Source organism: Lethenteron reissneri, chromosome 18, assembly GCF_015708825.2.
Source record: "Lethenteron reissneri isolate LAM-NWPU_2019-01 chromosome 18, ASM1570882v1, whole genome shotgun sequence".
NCBI classification, from domain to species: Eukaryota; Metazoa; Chordata; class Hyperoartia; order Petromyzontiformes; family Petromyzontidae; genus Lethenteron; species Lethenteron reissneri.
This window is the reverse complement of record NC_083796.1, coordinates 2,314,611-2,328,925: the sequence shown is the minus strand read 5'-3', so window position 1 is coordinate 2,328,925 and position 14,315 is coordinate 2,314,611. Positions and strand designations below refer to the sequence as shown.

Here is a 14,315-nt window from a genome sequence, read left to right as displayed (position 1 = left end):
ATTTCTCATGTGACAACAGTTCTTTTGTGGTCCTATTTTTATTTGTTTTGCCTTTGTCATATCGGTAAACCAGGTCAACACTTGCAAACGAGACTCATCTCAGGGTCTCTTGAGTCCTCACCGAGTTCAACGAAAAAAATCTACTTGAAACGTTTGAACCACAACCCAACGATCACAACTCAGCCTTCCACGGCTCAACATTCGTACGCAGAAAGGACCAAGCGATCGTGAGCCAGAAATCACGCAAACTACAGAAGCACCTGCATTGTCAACCACAAAACTAATGGCAAAATCAACAACTGCTGGTGTGTAAACACGGACAAGCCGCAGGCTTGTATCGACGTACACAGGCTATATCATCGTCGTCATCGTCGTCATCATCATCATCATCACCGCCGTCCACTGCAGCGTATACAAAATTATTTGGCACATGTCATGAGGGGATCTGCAAGATCCAACCATGTCCATCCAGTGCTCTCTGAGATGCTTTGGCTTTCATTTGTGGAAGTAATTTCCACAAATGAACCACAATACCTTGCTAATTTCGTCAAGGAACACAAACATCACGTGAACTCTGGTCATCGTTGCAGCGGCTGTTGGGTAACCATCGAACAAAGACGGTCAGATCACGCGTTTTCAGATGTGCTTCTGGGGCCGTCTGCAACACTCTTCCTTCAGATATTAGGAAGCCGCTGGAGCAATGCGTTTTTAAATCATCTAAATTGAAAACTTATTTCTGTAGAACTGCTTTTTGTGTCTAGTTTGTTGTCCTTCCCCCGCACCTCCGATTAGCACAGTTGGCTACATAAGGTGCAAAAAATAAATTCAACATACATATACACAAGAGCGACAAACCTTTGAGCGAGAGGAGCGTGCGCTCGAGGGAGTGAGCGGTGGCGTCGTGGTCGCTGGCTACCACCTGCTGCAGGAAGGACTCGGTGTGGTGAGTCCACAGCGAGCAGCAGAAGCCGTAGATGCCGGACGCCAACTACGCCCAGCGGAGAGGAACCGAGGGAGCGATGTTAGAAACAGCAGCGATTGCAGCAGCAGTAAGAGTCATTACAGCAGTAGCACCAGCTTTAATAGACCAGCAGCACCAGCTTCAATAGAGCAGCAGCAACAATAGTCGAAATTCACAACTAAGTGGCGGTGGTGTCACCACGGCGCTTGTGCCAGGCCGGGTGCATTTCGAGACCGCGTGAAGTGTCGAAGGCTCGCTGACAGGTCACAGGACAGACCCAGGTGCCATGGGTTCACTGATTGAGATGACTAGCAGATGAACCACCTGTGCCCCCGACTGTGCCAAATTGCTGCATTTTAGCCGCCCGGCGCTCTGCTCGTTGTTGCGAGTGTTGCTCCTGTGCCCTCTACTGTTTTTGGAGGGCGACTTTCTCCAGTTTTAATACGTCAACAGCAGCTATTTCAGCAGCAGCTGTTAGATAGGGTAGCAGCAACACCTCCGATTCGCACGGTTGGCTACGTACGGTGCAAAAGAAGTTCAACGTACATACATACAACAGCAGAAGTGACAGCAGCTCTTACAGTGATAGGAGTAGCACCTATAATATGAAGAATGTAATTTTGTCTTTTATTGTTATTTTTAAGATAGCCAATGCTGTATTTCAAGATACATCTCCACGGTGGTGGTCATCTTGGATGTGTTCACTCCTTTTGCTGCAATACCATTACCAGCCATTTTTTTTTACCAGGTAAGGCCCACTGAACTATATAGCTCTTTAACAGTAGCAACCGAGCTACTAATTATTGCTCAGCAAAGCGGCTTATCGTGTGAAAATGTAGAGCAGCCAAATAGTCTAAATACATGTTTATAAGTGTGGAGGGAAAAACTGGAGGACCTGGAAAAAAAACCACGCGACCACGGAGAACATGCAAACTCCAAATATACACGCCTCAGGGTCTAGATTGAACCCACCCGATCCTGCATACAAGGCAGGGTAGTTAACATCTTGCCACCTTGACAAACGACGTACAAACTGATCCTTACGTGATTCGCACACGCGCAAATCTTGAGGCGCACATCACGAGCTCACTTAACAAATTGACTACGATTAATCGAATGCTTAGTTGCACCACTTACGTTTCACAAGGAAGCGGCAAAGTCATAAATGAGACTCTAGGTTGACTTTTGTTTTTACTTTCATTCTTATGTTTAAGAGTACAGTAAATCCTTGTGTTGCGAGCATAATTCGTTTCGGAAACGTGTTTGTAATCCAAAGCACTCGTATATCAAAGCACTCGTATATCAGTTGTGATCACGTGACGCTCGGCAGACAAAGCGTATGCATGTACTACTCGTATTGCAAGACCCCTCGCTCGTTTATCAAATTAATATTTAGTAAAAAAATTTGCTCGTCTTGCAAAACACTCGCAGACCAAGTTACTCGCAATCCAAGGTTTTACTGTATATATATTGTTTGTCGCTTAATTGTGATTGTTCGGCATGTTATTGTTAGTTTTAATATGAGGTTAGTAACACTTATTCTATGCTCTCCAGTTTTCGGGGTGAAAAGTGGGCTCAGTTTTGCCCAATCCCTGGCCAGATGGCTCACTTTTTTTAACAAATGAATGAGAAAAAAAACAGAGGCGGTGATTATTTTGGTATGACGACGACAACGGTGATGAAGGTAAGAGACGCGTTGGCCCGCACCAACATAGGCTGCGGCACGAGTTGACGAGCCGTGCTTAGGCGTGGTGATTAACCATAATGAGTGGCTCGCGCACGCACGCGCGCACACGCACGAACATGCACGCACGCACAAAGGTTGCTAGTGTGCCACGTCAATGCCCCACGTGCACTTGGCACGCAGGGGTCGCAGTGTCGGGGGAAAAAAAACGACCGCCTTTTTAGTTTTTGCCATTTAATTAGCTCAGCCCACGCACTCTCTTCTAAGGCATGTGTACGTGTGTGTGTGTGGGCAGCCACTTAGCAAAATTAAAATTTATAAATAAATTGCCCACTATTGGCACCACGCAGAACACCATGACACGTGTATACTAAAACGTGGATGGATTTATACAAACACAAGGCCAACGCTATCATAAAAGGGCCCCCCGGTCTGAAAGTAACGTGGCAACTCCCGTACTATGCAATACAGCAGCATTTATAATATTACCTCTACATGGAACATTAACAGTTTCAATGTATAGTGTAAACAAGGAGCATCCATTGACATAAGTGGAGTCCAAGGTACTGTAACGGCAGTAGCTGAACATGACAGTACCAAAACATTTTCAGGCCATGTTTATAACACAAGGACAGACATACAACGACAAAGGTCCCCATATAGCCTTAACAGACTATTGGGGCAAGTGCTGTTAGCGAGCACCTAGGCTGGGGTGTGGCAGGCACCAATGGACTGCCACCTTCGTCTCCCCAAGCACTGATGTTTACATATTGCAGCAGGTACAGTATTTATATAAGGCCGAGCCAACCTAGGGGTAGACCCTCAACCGATTCATATTTGCCACTGTTATTGGCCTTGAGAGAGAATCGCCAGGTTTGTAGTGCAGTACGCCAACCACCGCAGAATGTCTCCACGTAACAAAGACACACACACGACCACACTGACACACACACAACAATCGCTACATTGAACCGGCGACATTAATCATGCAAAGATCAGCAATAAGAGTGGCAGCGGGAGCTCTCTCAAGGGGAAGAAGCGCTTACGAGAGCAGGACCCGGCTTTGAGCCGCAGGCTTCACGCAAAGGGCAGCGTGGAGTGCCCAAGGATAAAAGTGTGCGTGTGTCTGATCTATAACGGCGATGTAAGCGAACCACAAAAAGACTACAGGACCTTGCGATGAAACAAAGGGTTAAAAAAAAGATAATACAATTGCAATCAGCAGGAATGACATTGATTCACCGTTGCCCGTCCCAATGAATTTATGAATCGTCCAATTATGGGAGGGTCACGACTCGCGTTAAGAACCTATTATTTATTAACTCGTTAGTGCTGGAGCGGTGGCGCAGCGGGTTAGCGCGATGCATGAGGAACCGGGCCACCTCAGTTTGATTCCCGGCCATGAGATAGAGCATTGCTCACTGGGCCCTTCCTGCTGAAAAAAATAAAAAAATAAATAAAAATGCATTTCACGTACGACCCAGTCTTGTGCTCCCCCCACCCTCACCCTTCCTCGCCCCGCCCCCCCCTGTAGCCTTCACTAATCCTTCACCAACCCAGCGTGGTGAAATATGGTCAAACTACCCCCTCCTTGGGTGGTGGATTAAAGGGTATAAATTGTTTACAAACTGTTGAACAATCTATTTTGTATCGTCCCTCTTTATAAATTATTTCATTAATCTGGTGACAGCCTATTGGAAATCGAACAGGTCTGTGGAATACGAGTGCGTCCACGTCTTTAGACACTCGAACGGCAGCAAGTTCAGATCACGCGAATGCTCTCGCAAGAGGTCACACGTATGGCACAACAGCCCTTCGCTGACTATGCGTGATGAACGAATGACGTCTCGATACGAGGTTCGCCACGATGACGATGGGTGAGGAAAGAAGGAGGGGGACGTAGGGCGGGCGAGGGGGGGCGGCTCACCTCCTGGAAGAGACGGCGATCGACTGCCAGGCGCTTGGAGGCGAGCACCTTGGTGACGTGGTAGAAAGTGAGCAGCGCACGGTGCTGGGGCAGCATGGCCTGCGTGCGCACACCCTCCAGCAGCACGGGGATGAGCTCGGGCCACTGGCGTGGGCAGTCCAGCCGTGCCACCTTTGCAATCAGCACCGCGATCTGCGTCGCCACCTGAGCGCCGGGGTATCGATCCGTTTTGCATATTTAGCTACGGAAATATTCGATGACTAATGCATTTCCCGCGTTCAAAGTCAACGCGATTTCTCGCTAAAATTTGCATTGAGGCCTTGGTGCTCATTTATTATTTATAACCCGGGCGCAGCGGTGGGAATTCCACATTGCGATGGTGGGGGTGAGTCTTGATTAAGGAGGACAACCACTGTTGACTTCCCCACAAAGCAGTACCCTGTTTATTGACTCCGGATGGACGATTTGAAATCAGAAACTTTCCCATTGCAGGCCCCTTGCGCTACCGCCGAGCCACCTGGCCGTATTTCCTGGGTAAACAAATGTAATATTAAAAAATAATAATAAACACCAGCACCAATGTAAGTACCAATTATACAAACAAGCCACAACGATGATCATCACAGCAACAACCACCACCACCGCACCGCAGCCATAGCCGTCACGAGCAGCATCAGCTGCTACTGCCACCACTCTCACCCCCACCACCAAGCCTGCTGCCATCACGGGCGCCAAACACGGGCCACGGGCAACAGACTTGCTCGATGGAAAAAAAGGCTTGAAATAGATATTTCTGTTTAATTGTAAATTATTTGAAGCAGCAGCTAATAGAGCACCATATAATGAACTAATGCGCAGCTGTAGTTCACCAATTATCCACCCTGCCCCCAACACCCCCCACTGCTCCTCTCTGGAAATTCTAAATTGAATTGTCACGATTTGGGGTCAACACATAATTTCAGAATTGAACCCATTACATACAACGTATACAAAAAAAAACCATGCTTATTAAACATATGATTCAACGCATGTATGGCGAGCTCAAGAATCAATGTTAATCAATGTGCCAATAACACCATTATAATTCTAGATTTGAAGCTTTCGTGACTGCAAGGATTCATACTCTTAGGTTTTTTCGGTAAAGTCACGTAGGTAAAAATAAATAATAAAAATAATAATAGAAATAAAATTATAAATCACGTTTCGTTTTGAATTGAGCGATGCATTGCCTCACTTACCTGATGACGGAGACTTGTGTTGCCTCCGAAACGTCGTGATTTATAATTTTATTTCTATTATTATTCCTATTATTTTTATTTTTATTATTTATTTTTACCTACGTGACTTTACCGAAAAAACCTAAGAATATGAACACCATTATATATCCTAACAATTGGAAATATGAACGTTTGTGAAATAACAGGGGATTATACTTTCATCACACCCATCTTTTCACCGCGGTAACCAACATGGGCGCAGAATGCAGCGTGTGCCCGCGATAGTCGGGTCACGGAGGACATAAGCAATTCGTAAAACGCGTGAATAGCTATCGGTCTCCTAGGAGGACTCCCCCCAATGCTAATCAACCCCCGGGAGTTACTGGGGAGACGAGACCGTATTGAAATTGCAGAAATGTATCAGGGGATGCGGCCAATTACCATTAGAATGTGGTGAGGCTGCTCTCCGACACGCCGAGCGTGTTTAGCCAGATGCTGTCGGCAGAGTGGCGAGCACACGTTACAAACAACCGGAACACTTCGTGTTCGGTGGTAACAAGGGTGCGAATAACATGAGCATGTGCGGTTTAACGAAATTTCAATCTACACCGCTCTCTCATTTATCTCTTGCTTGAACTTAATGGAATGGTCCTGTGTGAAATGCGCTCTGTACTCGCACAGCCTAAACCACAAATCCTCCACCTGGGCATTCGTGCACAGAGGGTTGGTTGCCTTTACAAAAAATCAGCTGACTGAAGCCCCGATTGATAGAGGATTCCCAAATGTGGCCTCATTTGCAGCTTTCTTTTTCGGATAAAAAGGTTAGATGGCGTGTGCAGGAGCAAGGTGGGGGGCAGTTTTCATCTCGTGTTTACAACCAGTGGTAGTTGGGATGAGTCTATCCTGAGAACCAATGTTTACCTTCTACAAAATGGAACCACATTTTATCAGCCCAGGATAGATGAAGCGCTCAGTCGACCATGGCTAAGATTTAAATTCGTGGCCTTACAATCATGAAGCTGTACGCTTTAACAATGGCACTATCTGGTTGGATTTATATATTTATTTTAAACATGTACAAAGCACAATCCATTTACTGGTAGGCAACACGAGCATAAGGGATGTGCGATGAACAGCCTACGAAATGCTAAAGCATCTGCAGGCCAAAGGGGTGGTTGTCGTGACAAGTCGTGACGATCATTATTACTTTTCTTTTACTATTCAAGCGCAAAGATAAACATGGCGTCATGTACGAGCCAACGAGGACGAGCCAACGAGGACGAGCCGACAACAAATATCGTGAATCATGAAAGAAAAATGCACATTCATAATGCATCGCTCAATTCAAACGCAGGCGATATCGTTTTGTTTTTCAAGAAATCTTTGCCGCGGCACAGCGGAAAATACCTGGGAGCGACCCCCTCGTGTCAGCGTGTTATGCTCTTCCACCGATCCATGAATCTTAGATGTAGGTTAGAAACGTGTTCCACTGGAGAAATGTTTAATTGATAAGACAACTTCATTTATCGACGCCAAAAGGGACCGCCTGCTCGTCGCCTAACGGGGAAACGGGGGGGGGGGGGGGCGGGGCGGCAGTTCATCCGTCCGAACGTAGCACCCACGCATGACCTTCCCTCCCACATGGAGCGCCACCACCCACGGTTCATCTTATCGTACCAGCCGGCACGCCCATATTTGACACTGCGCCGTCATCACACGAATTGCACTGATCTCTCAGCGAGGTGGCCGTATGTTTCGGGGTTCAGGGACGCAGAGCTGGTACTGCTGAGATCCACGGGTTCGAATCTGGGGTTGAGCTCAGTCCAAAATAACTTGATAAATAGAGACTCGTGTACAGACACATACACAGAGACTCAGAGACTTGCACAGAGACCCAGAGACACACATAAACTGGCTTTATAATAAAAGCCTGGTTCTTAGGCGTAGCGAATTGATGGTCTCAACCTGTTAAATCACGCCAGCACAAAAAATGCCATGAATAAATTTGGTTTGTTACTTCATGAGGATAAATTCCAGGGCACATTATTTTGGGATTATTTTTGAAGGCTGCAGATTTATTATGGAGAAAAAAACAAGTCCCATTCAGAATTCTCACATCGAGCAGTGAATTACCTTTGTATCGGAACACAGCCCCTGGAAGAATGTATTAGACTACTTCTGAATCCCCTTAAAAAGCCTCTAATCCATACTAGATAGTGCATCCACTTATATCCTTGAAAAAGGTAAGTCATATGGCAGTCGATTCAAATTTTGTAATTCTCAGATCTGGAATTGTGCCAATATTAATTGACGAATGAAAAGTAACTTGGCCCGAGACTATCAACTTACTACACTTGAGAAGCCAACTGATCTCCGTCGTACCGGCTCAGCGCTCTGGGATGGCCATTATCAACTCCCACTGAGCCACACCTCTAAGGCTCTGGCCTTAAAAGTCCGTATGGCGCAGTACCCGCAGTGCGCTCATGGCCTTATCTGCAACTCGCTCCGTGCACGTGTCTGAGAAAACGAATGTGTCCGTACCTCCTTCTCCGCCAGCAGAAATAAGCGATGACCTCGACAGATGAGCGCACACGTCACGCTAACCGGCAATTCCGACGACACGCGGTTAGCGCCAATTAATAAAATACCATCCGACATTCCCAAAGGAAGTCGTTATCTTAACGTTACGCTGTTGAGCAAGACTGTGGCATTTTGTGACGTGGAACTGCGCGTAGATTCTTCCTGCTATCCACGTGCTGGCCCAGTGATTAGGGCTATGAGCTATAGACCATGGCATTGGAGTTCGGTTCCCTGCCGTGGCTAACGTCAGTAGCAAGTGAAGTCTCAACCATCCCAGGACCCCCTCTTCACCAACTCGCACTGATCAGCATGGTGAAGTTTCATAATAAAGGTTTTTGGGTTAGATCGCGTAGGTATAAATGTGTCGTAACCCTCCACCACCCGACACAGCCAGTAAGGTTTATCACGTAAACAACGCGCCAATTAGTTACTACTTCAGTCCACCGGTTTGTTGGAGAGCAAATCCAAAACATTTACAATTTGAATACGACGTTTCGCTGGTAATTACATCCAGCATCATCGGTCGATTTGCCAGAAAAGTTAAGTCATCCACCTGCCCCACCTCTTCTTCTGCCTTCCTCTTGATCTCCTCATCTTACAATTACAATGATCGGACATGGTGGCCTGAGGAGCGGAAAGAGAGATGGCGCAGGACAGGGCCATGTGGAGAAGGTTGGCAAGGATAGCGGGACCCTACACGAGTGGGACAAACGCATGGAAAAAGAAGACATCTTACAATTACAATTCCTTATAGAGGAAACATACTAATGAAATGATTACTAAACTATTATTTAATTACAATACCCCCCCCTCCGCCTCTGATTTCTGCACCTGATGGGTTCAGTGCTGATGCCGTCTTGCTCTATTTAAGACCGGAAGCAGGTGGATGGCTTCACTATTTTGGCAACTCGCCCGATGATACTGGATGTAATTACGAGCGAAATGCCATATTCAAATTGTAAATGTTGTGGCTTTATTCTCCAATACACCGATGGGCTGTAGTAATAACTAATTGGCGCATTGTTTACATGACAAACCTTACTGGCTGTGTCGAGTGGTGGAGGGTTATGACACATTTATACTTACGCGATCTAACCTAAAAACCTTTATTATTAATAATATTGGTCAGGAAAGCCTATGTGTTATGGTGAATTTTGGTGACACAATCTCGATACTGCATGGGGTGGCGCTCAGTCAGCGGTGGCTTGACAAAAGCCCGTAGATAATGATATTGTAAAATTATTCCCGTTTTATTCACAAATGAGTTACCAGGAAATGCGGACAATTGGAGTCACAAGGACGTGGCAGCAAATGCATCCTATTATCCTATTATCATCCTATTATCCGTATTATCCGTATTTATCTGCAGGTGTCCAAGTTATTTTTCCAGACAGGCATGGATAACAATATCCGCCAATAGTACGACAGAGAAATATTATCAACATGAGCCATGGTTAATCCACTGCTGGAGGAATACCTCCCTGAGCCACCATCCTCCATCACAATCCCTACAATGCAACAATCCACCCAGCACCTGCACACACGCCCATCGCATCGCTCCATCTTCTCAGCGTCCATCCTCGAGGATACGTTCCAATATAATTAAACCGTAAATTGAACAATCCTTGGGCACGTAAAAGTAGTTTCAGAAAACGCATGTTCGTTTCTGGTGATGGGAAAAAAAAAAAGGACAACCACGCCTCCCCCTCTCCTCCTCCTGCCGCCAATGTAAAAAGGCAGCAACGGCCGACAAGAACAAATGGGATTTTAATAATAGATGCTCCCGTGCGACCAATTAGCGGGCAGGATTCCCATTTCTCTCAGGGTGGAAGACGCACCTGATTGACCGGCTCGTTGAAGTTAGCGATGAGACCGGCACGGAGCGACGACTTCTCCTCCTCCGACAGCGAGCTGAAGGGCAAGCACAAGTAGGAAACGCATCATCTTTATCTTCTATTCACATTTAATTCTTTGAAAAAATTACATATGGCAAGTCCCCACTTAACGCGGGGGGGGAGGGGGGGTTGCATTCCTGAAAATTGCCGCATAAAGAGAATTCGCGTTAAGCAGGAGGAGTTTTCCCGTAAGGAATAACGGTAAAGGTGGGGGTGCCGTTCCAGCCCTTAATTTTATTTAATTTTTTTTATTTGTTTTAGATGTTTATTTTAAAATGTGTCCTGTTTATATAGTAATACTATAAATATGCTGTGTGACAGTCATTTATTCAAATATATAAAGTGTGTGATACAGAGATATGGTAAATGAAAAAGATAAGGGAGCTAACGCTACGCACACAAAGATGCTGCCGGAACAAAGACTGAGGAATTGAAGGCACACCGTGTACCACAGTACGCATCGTAAGGTACCAGCTCCGAGCATCATCGAACAAAGATGACAACACCCACGCCGCTCAGAAAAGTAGTCCATCACACACCAGACTCATGATATAGCAGGCTAAGTGCGAGTTAAATGAAAAACTTTCCATATTTTAAAACCGCGTTAATGCGAAAACGCGTAGTGTGACCGCACGGTAAACGGGGATTTACTCTGAATATATACATTTGACGTGGTGTGCCGTCATTCGTCCCCCCGAGTTCTCATTAGCAGGAGGCCACGCACCGCCCATCGCACGTTCTCATTGGCTCAGAGCGCCCGGCGGTGCGGTTAAATGCAGCTTGGTGATGATGAGCACAATGGACACCCAAGCCTTGAGCCGGCAATTACACGGACTGATGATGACTATTCTGACTACTCTAAGTATGATGGTGATGATCATTATTTGCTACCCATGTTGCACTCCATTCATGATGAATTCCAATAATGAAGATTATGATTTTTATTTATGATATGAGTAATTATGACGATGCTGTTCCTGACAATTTTATCCGATGGTGATGGTGATAATGCCGTATTGTGCTCCTGAAAATTATAATTGACATAAAGATATGGGTGATGATGATTTTCTCCTGATGATCATGATGATGATGAATTCCCATTACGCCAACTTTGGACATGCACCGGATGATGGCGATGGCTAAGGATAAGCTCCTGTTGAGGATGATTATTGACAATGCACTCATAATGATGAAATTCAATGACAAATCCCTATGGTAATGATTATGATTATAACGATGATGGTGGTGGTGGTTGATACCAAAACTCCTGTGGATGATTCTTTACAATGTGCTCCTAATAATGAATTCCAATTACGACGATAATGATGACAAATTCCTATTCGGAGGAGTTGCAGATGACAACAATGATAATATATTTCAGCTTGTAACGCGCGGCCGCCGTCGCAGAGTATTCGCTCACACTCGAAGAGAGAGAACAATTCAGAGGCACGAGTGGGAAACATTAAAGCAGACAGGCAGCAGCCACATGGTGAGCCAGCGCCAACAATTGCCCAAGCTCTGCAGTCCTCTATATATTAAGATGATGCCGGCCAATCAATGAGTATTTACACATGCGGGCGGGTAACCAGAGCAACCGGGGAAATCCCACACATGCAAGGGGGCAACACTACCCCATACAGACGGAACAGATAAGAGTTCACATTTTGGTGTACCACCTTCTGTTGACAAACCAGGGTATGGGCCTCCTCCGTCGACGCTCACGGGAAAGGAGGCTCGCAAGCTTCGTCTGACCCACCTAACCCTCACCGCCTCCGCAGTGATGAATTACAGGAATGCGCCACCACCGCCAGACTATCTGAATGCTGAGGGTGACAGGTGCATACTTGGGAGCCAGGCGCCGCCAGTATCGGTCAATTCCATTCTTGAAGTAGAGGGCAGCGAGCCACCGCACGTGCACGTCCAGACTGTGGTCCATGAAGATGTTCTGCAGGGTTCATGGGGTCACAGGGCAAACGGTTAAGGAATTAGTTTAATAAATGCAGTGTTTGCGCACCATTCAACGGGAGATGGAAAGAGGATGGCAACGTATAAGAGAAAAAATACAAGTTTTAGACAGTCGCATTGAGTTTAACATGTTATTTTATTTGCCTGGGCAGGATGTATCATGACTGGAAAAGGATGACAGTCAACGATTGAGACTGGTGACAGAATAGTAGGCAAACTCGAGAATACAGCCCAAGAGGATGACCACCATAATCAGATCAGCTCACGTACGGCGAGATTGACTGTGGAAATTACAACAGTGAGGGATGGCGCGATAACTTTGAAAACACGAGGAGGCCTTCATCCTGCAGCAGAGAGATCACGGCCCATTGCGATGGAGATATCTGCATCAGTCTCCAACCACAAATATTTAGCCCAATGCAGCATCTTAACCTTTTCTGCATTGCAAGGCTAACAGGAACCGGTGCCTTCAACTCAACGACGACCCAGCGGATTCTCGGCCTGGCTCGCATCACACCTCCGCATTTCAGAATCAGAATCTTTATTTATCCTGGAGAGATCCAATGAGCTATGAAGCACTTTTTGCAACATATTCAGTAGGGGTGGGTCAGAAAGTTACAAAAATAAATACTACAAAAAAACGATAGGAATGCAGAGTATAGGAAAGGTAAGCAAATCACAAAAAAACATAAAATAGATGAAGTATATAAGTTCAAATTGCATAAGTACACCAATTCCTAACTTGGGCAATGAAGCAAAACAACAGGAAAAACAATCCCAGACCACACCAAGACAACACACAGTCCCTCAATAAAATTGCACATTAAAATTGAACTACCGATACATGGGTCAGGATGAAAGTTACGAATCACAACTGCAAATGCAGTTGTATCCAGCACTGATCTTCTACTTCAGAATATTTTTTGAATGAAGATTTACGATGTTACCCTTTCCCATTGCGATGACATACGTGTACGTCATCAGTTCTTCTGATTCCGTTCTGATTACGTACATTTACGTCATCGGAACGGAATGTATTCCCAAGGGAATCGAATCGATTCTGAACGAAATCGGAAGTAAAAGGCCATGCGGGAGGGCGTGTGACACAGTTTGGCACCAGCTATCATAAAGTGCGGTCCAATCGCTACAGTTCTCTGCAGTGAGTATAGTTCAATGTCATTACAAATAGCAGCGCTAGGTCTCTCTGAGTCAAATTAACGCCAAACGCTTGCGTGTTCCGAGATTCTGCGGTGAACGGGACCCACCCTGCAACTTGCAGACGTCTCGGAAAGGGTTGAGAGGAAACAAGGTTGTTCCAAAACGATGGTGCTGCAACGGCAATGGTTTTGTCACCTATTCCTATTACTTGTTCTTGGGGTAGTTACAAGTCAATTAGATGGATGTCTTAGGTTACTTGGGTTTGGAAATGGGGTTCATGAATTAGCTAGCGCACATTCACCAATGTCCGTAGAGAGGCTTGAACTCTCACCGAGTACCCTGGGATGATGTTGTAAAGCCCGAGCTGCAGACAACACAAGAGGAGCTGCAAAACCCACCAAGAGCCTGCCAAACATCCCGAAAACCAATTAAGTCCTGAGCAAAAGCTCTCGAAACCACCAGGGTTTGACCCCGTGTAACGAATGCTGGCAAGCAGAGCGGACAAAAACGGGCGCCTACAACTGACAAATCATTTCCGACCCCACACAGAAACCCCCCACCACCCCCACCGTCCCCCCGGCTTCAATGTGACCAGAAAACACTGCACCGCATTCAACCATACGAGGAGATCGCAACGGGTGTTGCGTCTATCTCACGCGCAAAAGGTAAATAAGGAAATGCCCCCAGCTGCGACTGCGGATCCACACCGCAAGCCGTGTAATATGTCCTAAACCGCTGCCCCAAAGATCATTCAAAGGAGGAATGGAGGAGCTGCACGTGGCCTCCACAAACGCCATTAATTGGCTCAATAAACTGGACCTTGAAAGCTAAATTACTTTGACTGTTTTACACTCAGCCACACGCGAGAATAAAAAAAAACAGGGAATGAGTTTACGTACTTTAAAAAATAAGCCAGATGCAATTTGTG

At 46.0% G+C, this 14,315-nt stretch overlaps 1 protein-coding gene across 1 annotated transcript in view; it reads right to left on the bottom strand.

Annotated features, from left to right (window-relative positions):
- The window catches only part of IPO11 (importin 11), a 93,476-nt gene that overhangs the window by 72,353 nt on the left and 6,808 nt on the right, over window positions 1-14,315 (bottom strand). The window contains exons 3-6 of the mRNA XM_061553429.1: window positions 12,109-12,209; window positions 10,208-10,280; window positions 4,573-4,776; window positions 856-988 (exon numbers count right to left, since the gene is read on the bottom strand). Coding sequence (XP_061409413.1) covers window positions 856-988; window positions 4,573-4,776; window positions 10,208-10,280; window positions 12,109-12,209 — 511 coding nt within the window. The remainder of the gene's footprint in view (window positions 1-855; window positions 989-4,572; window positions 4,777-10,207; window positions 10,281-12,108; window positions 12,210-14,315) is intronic.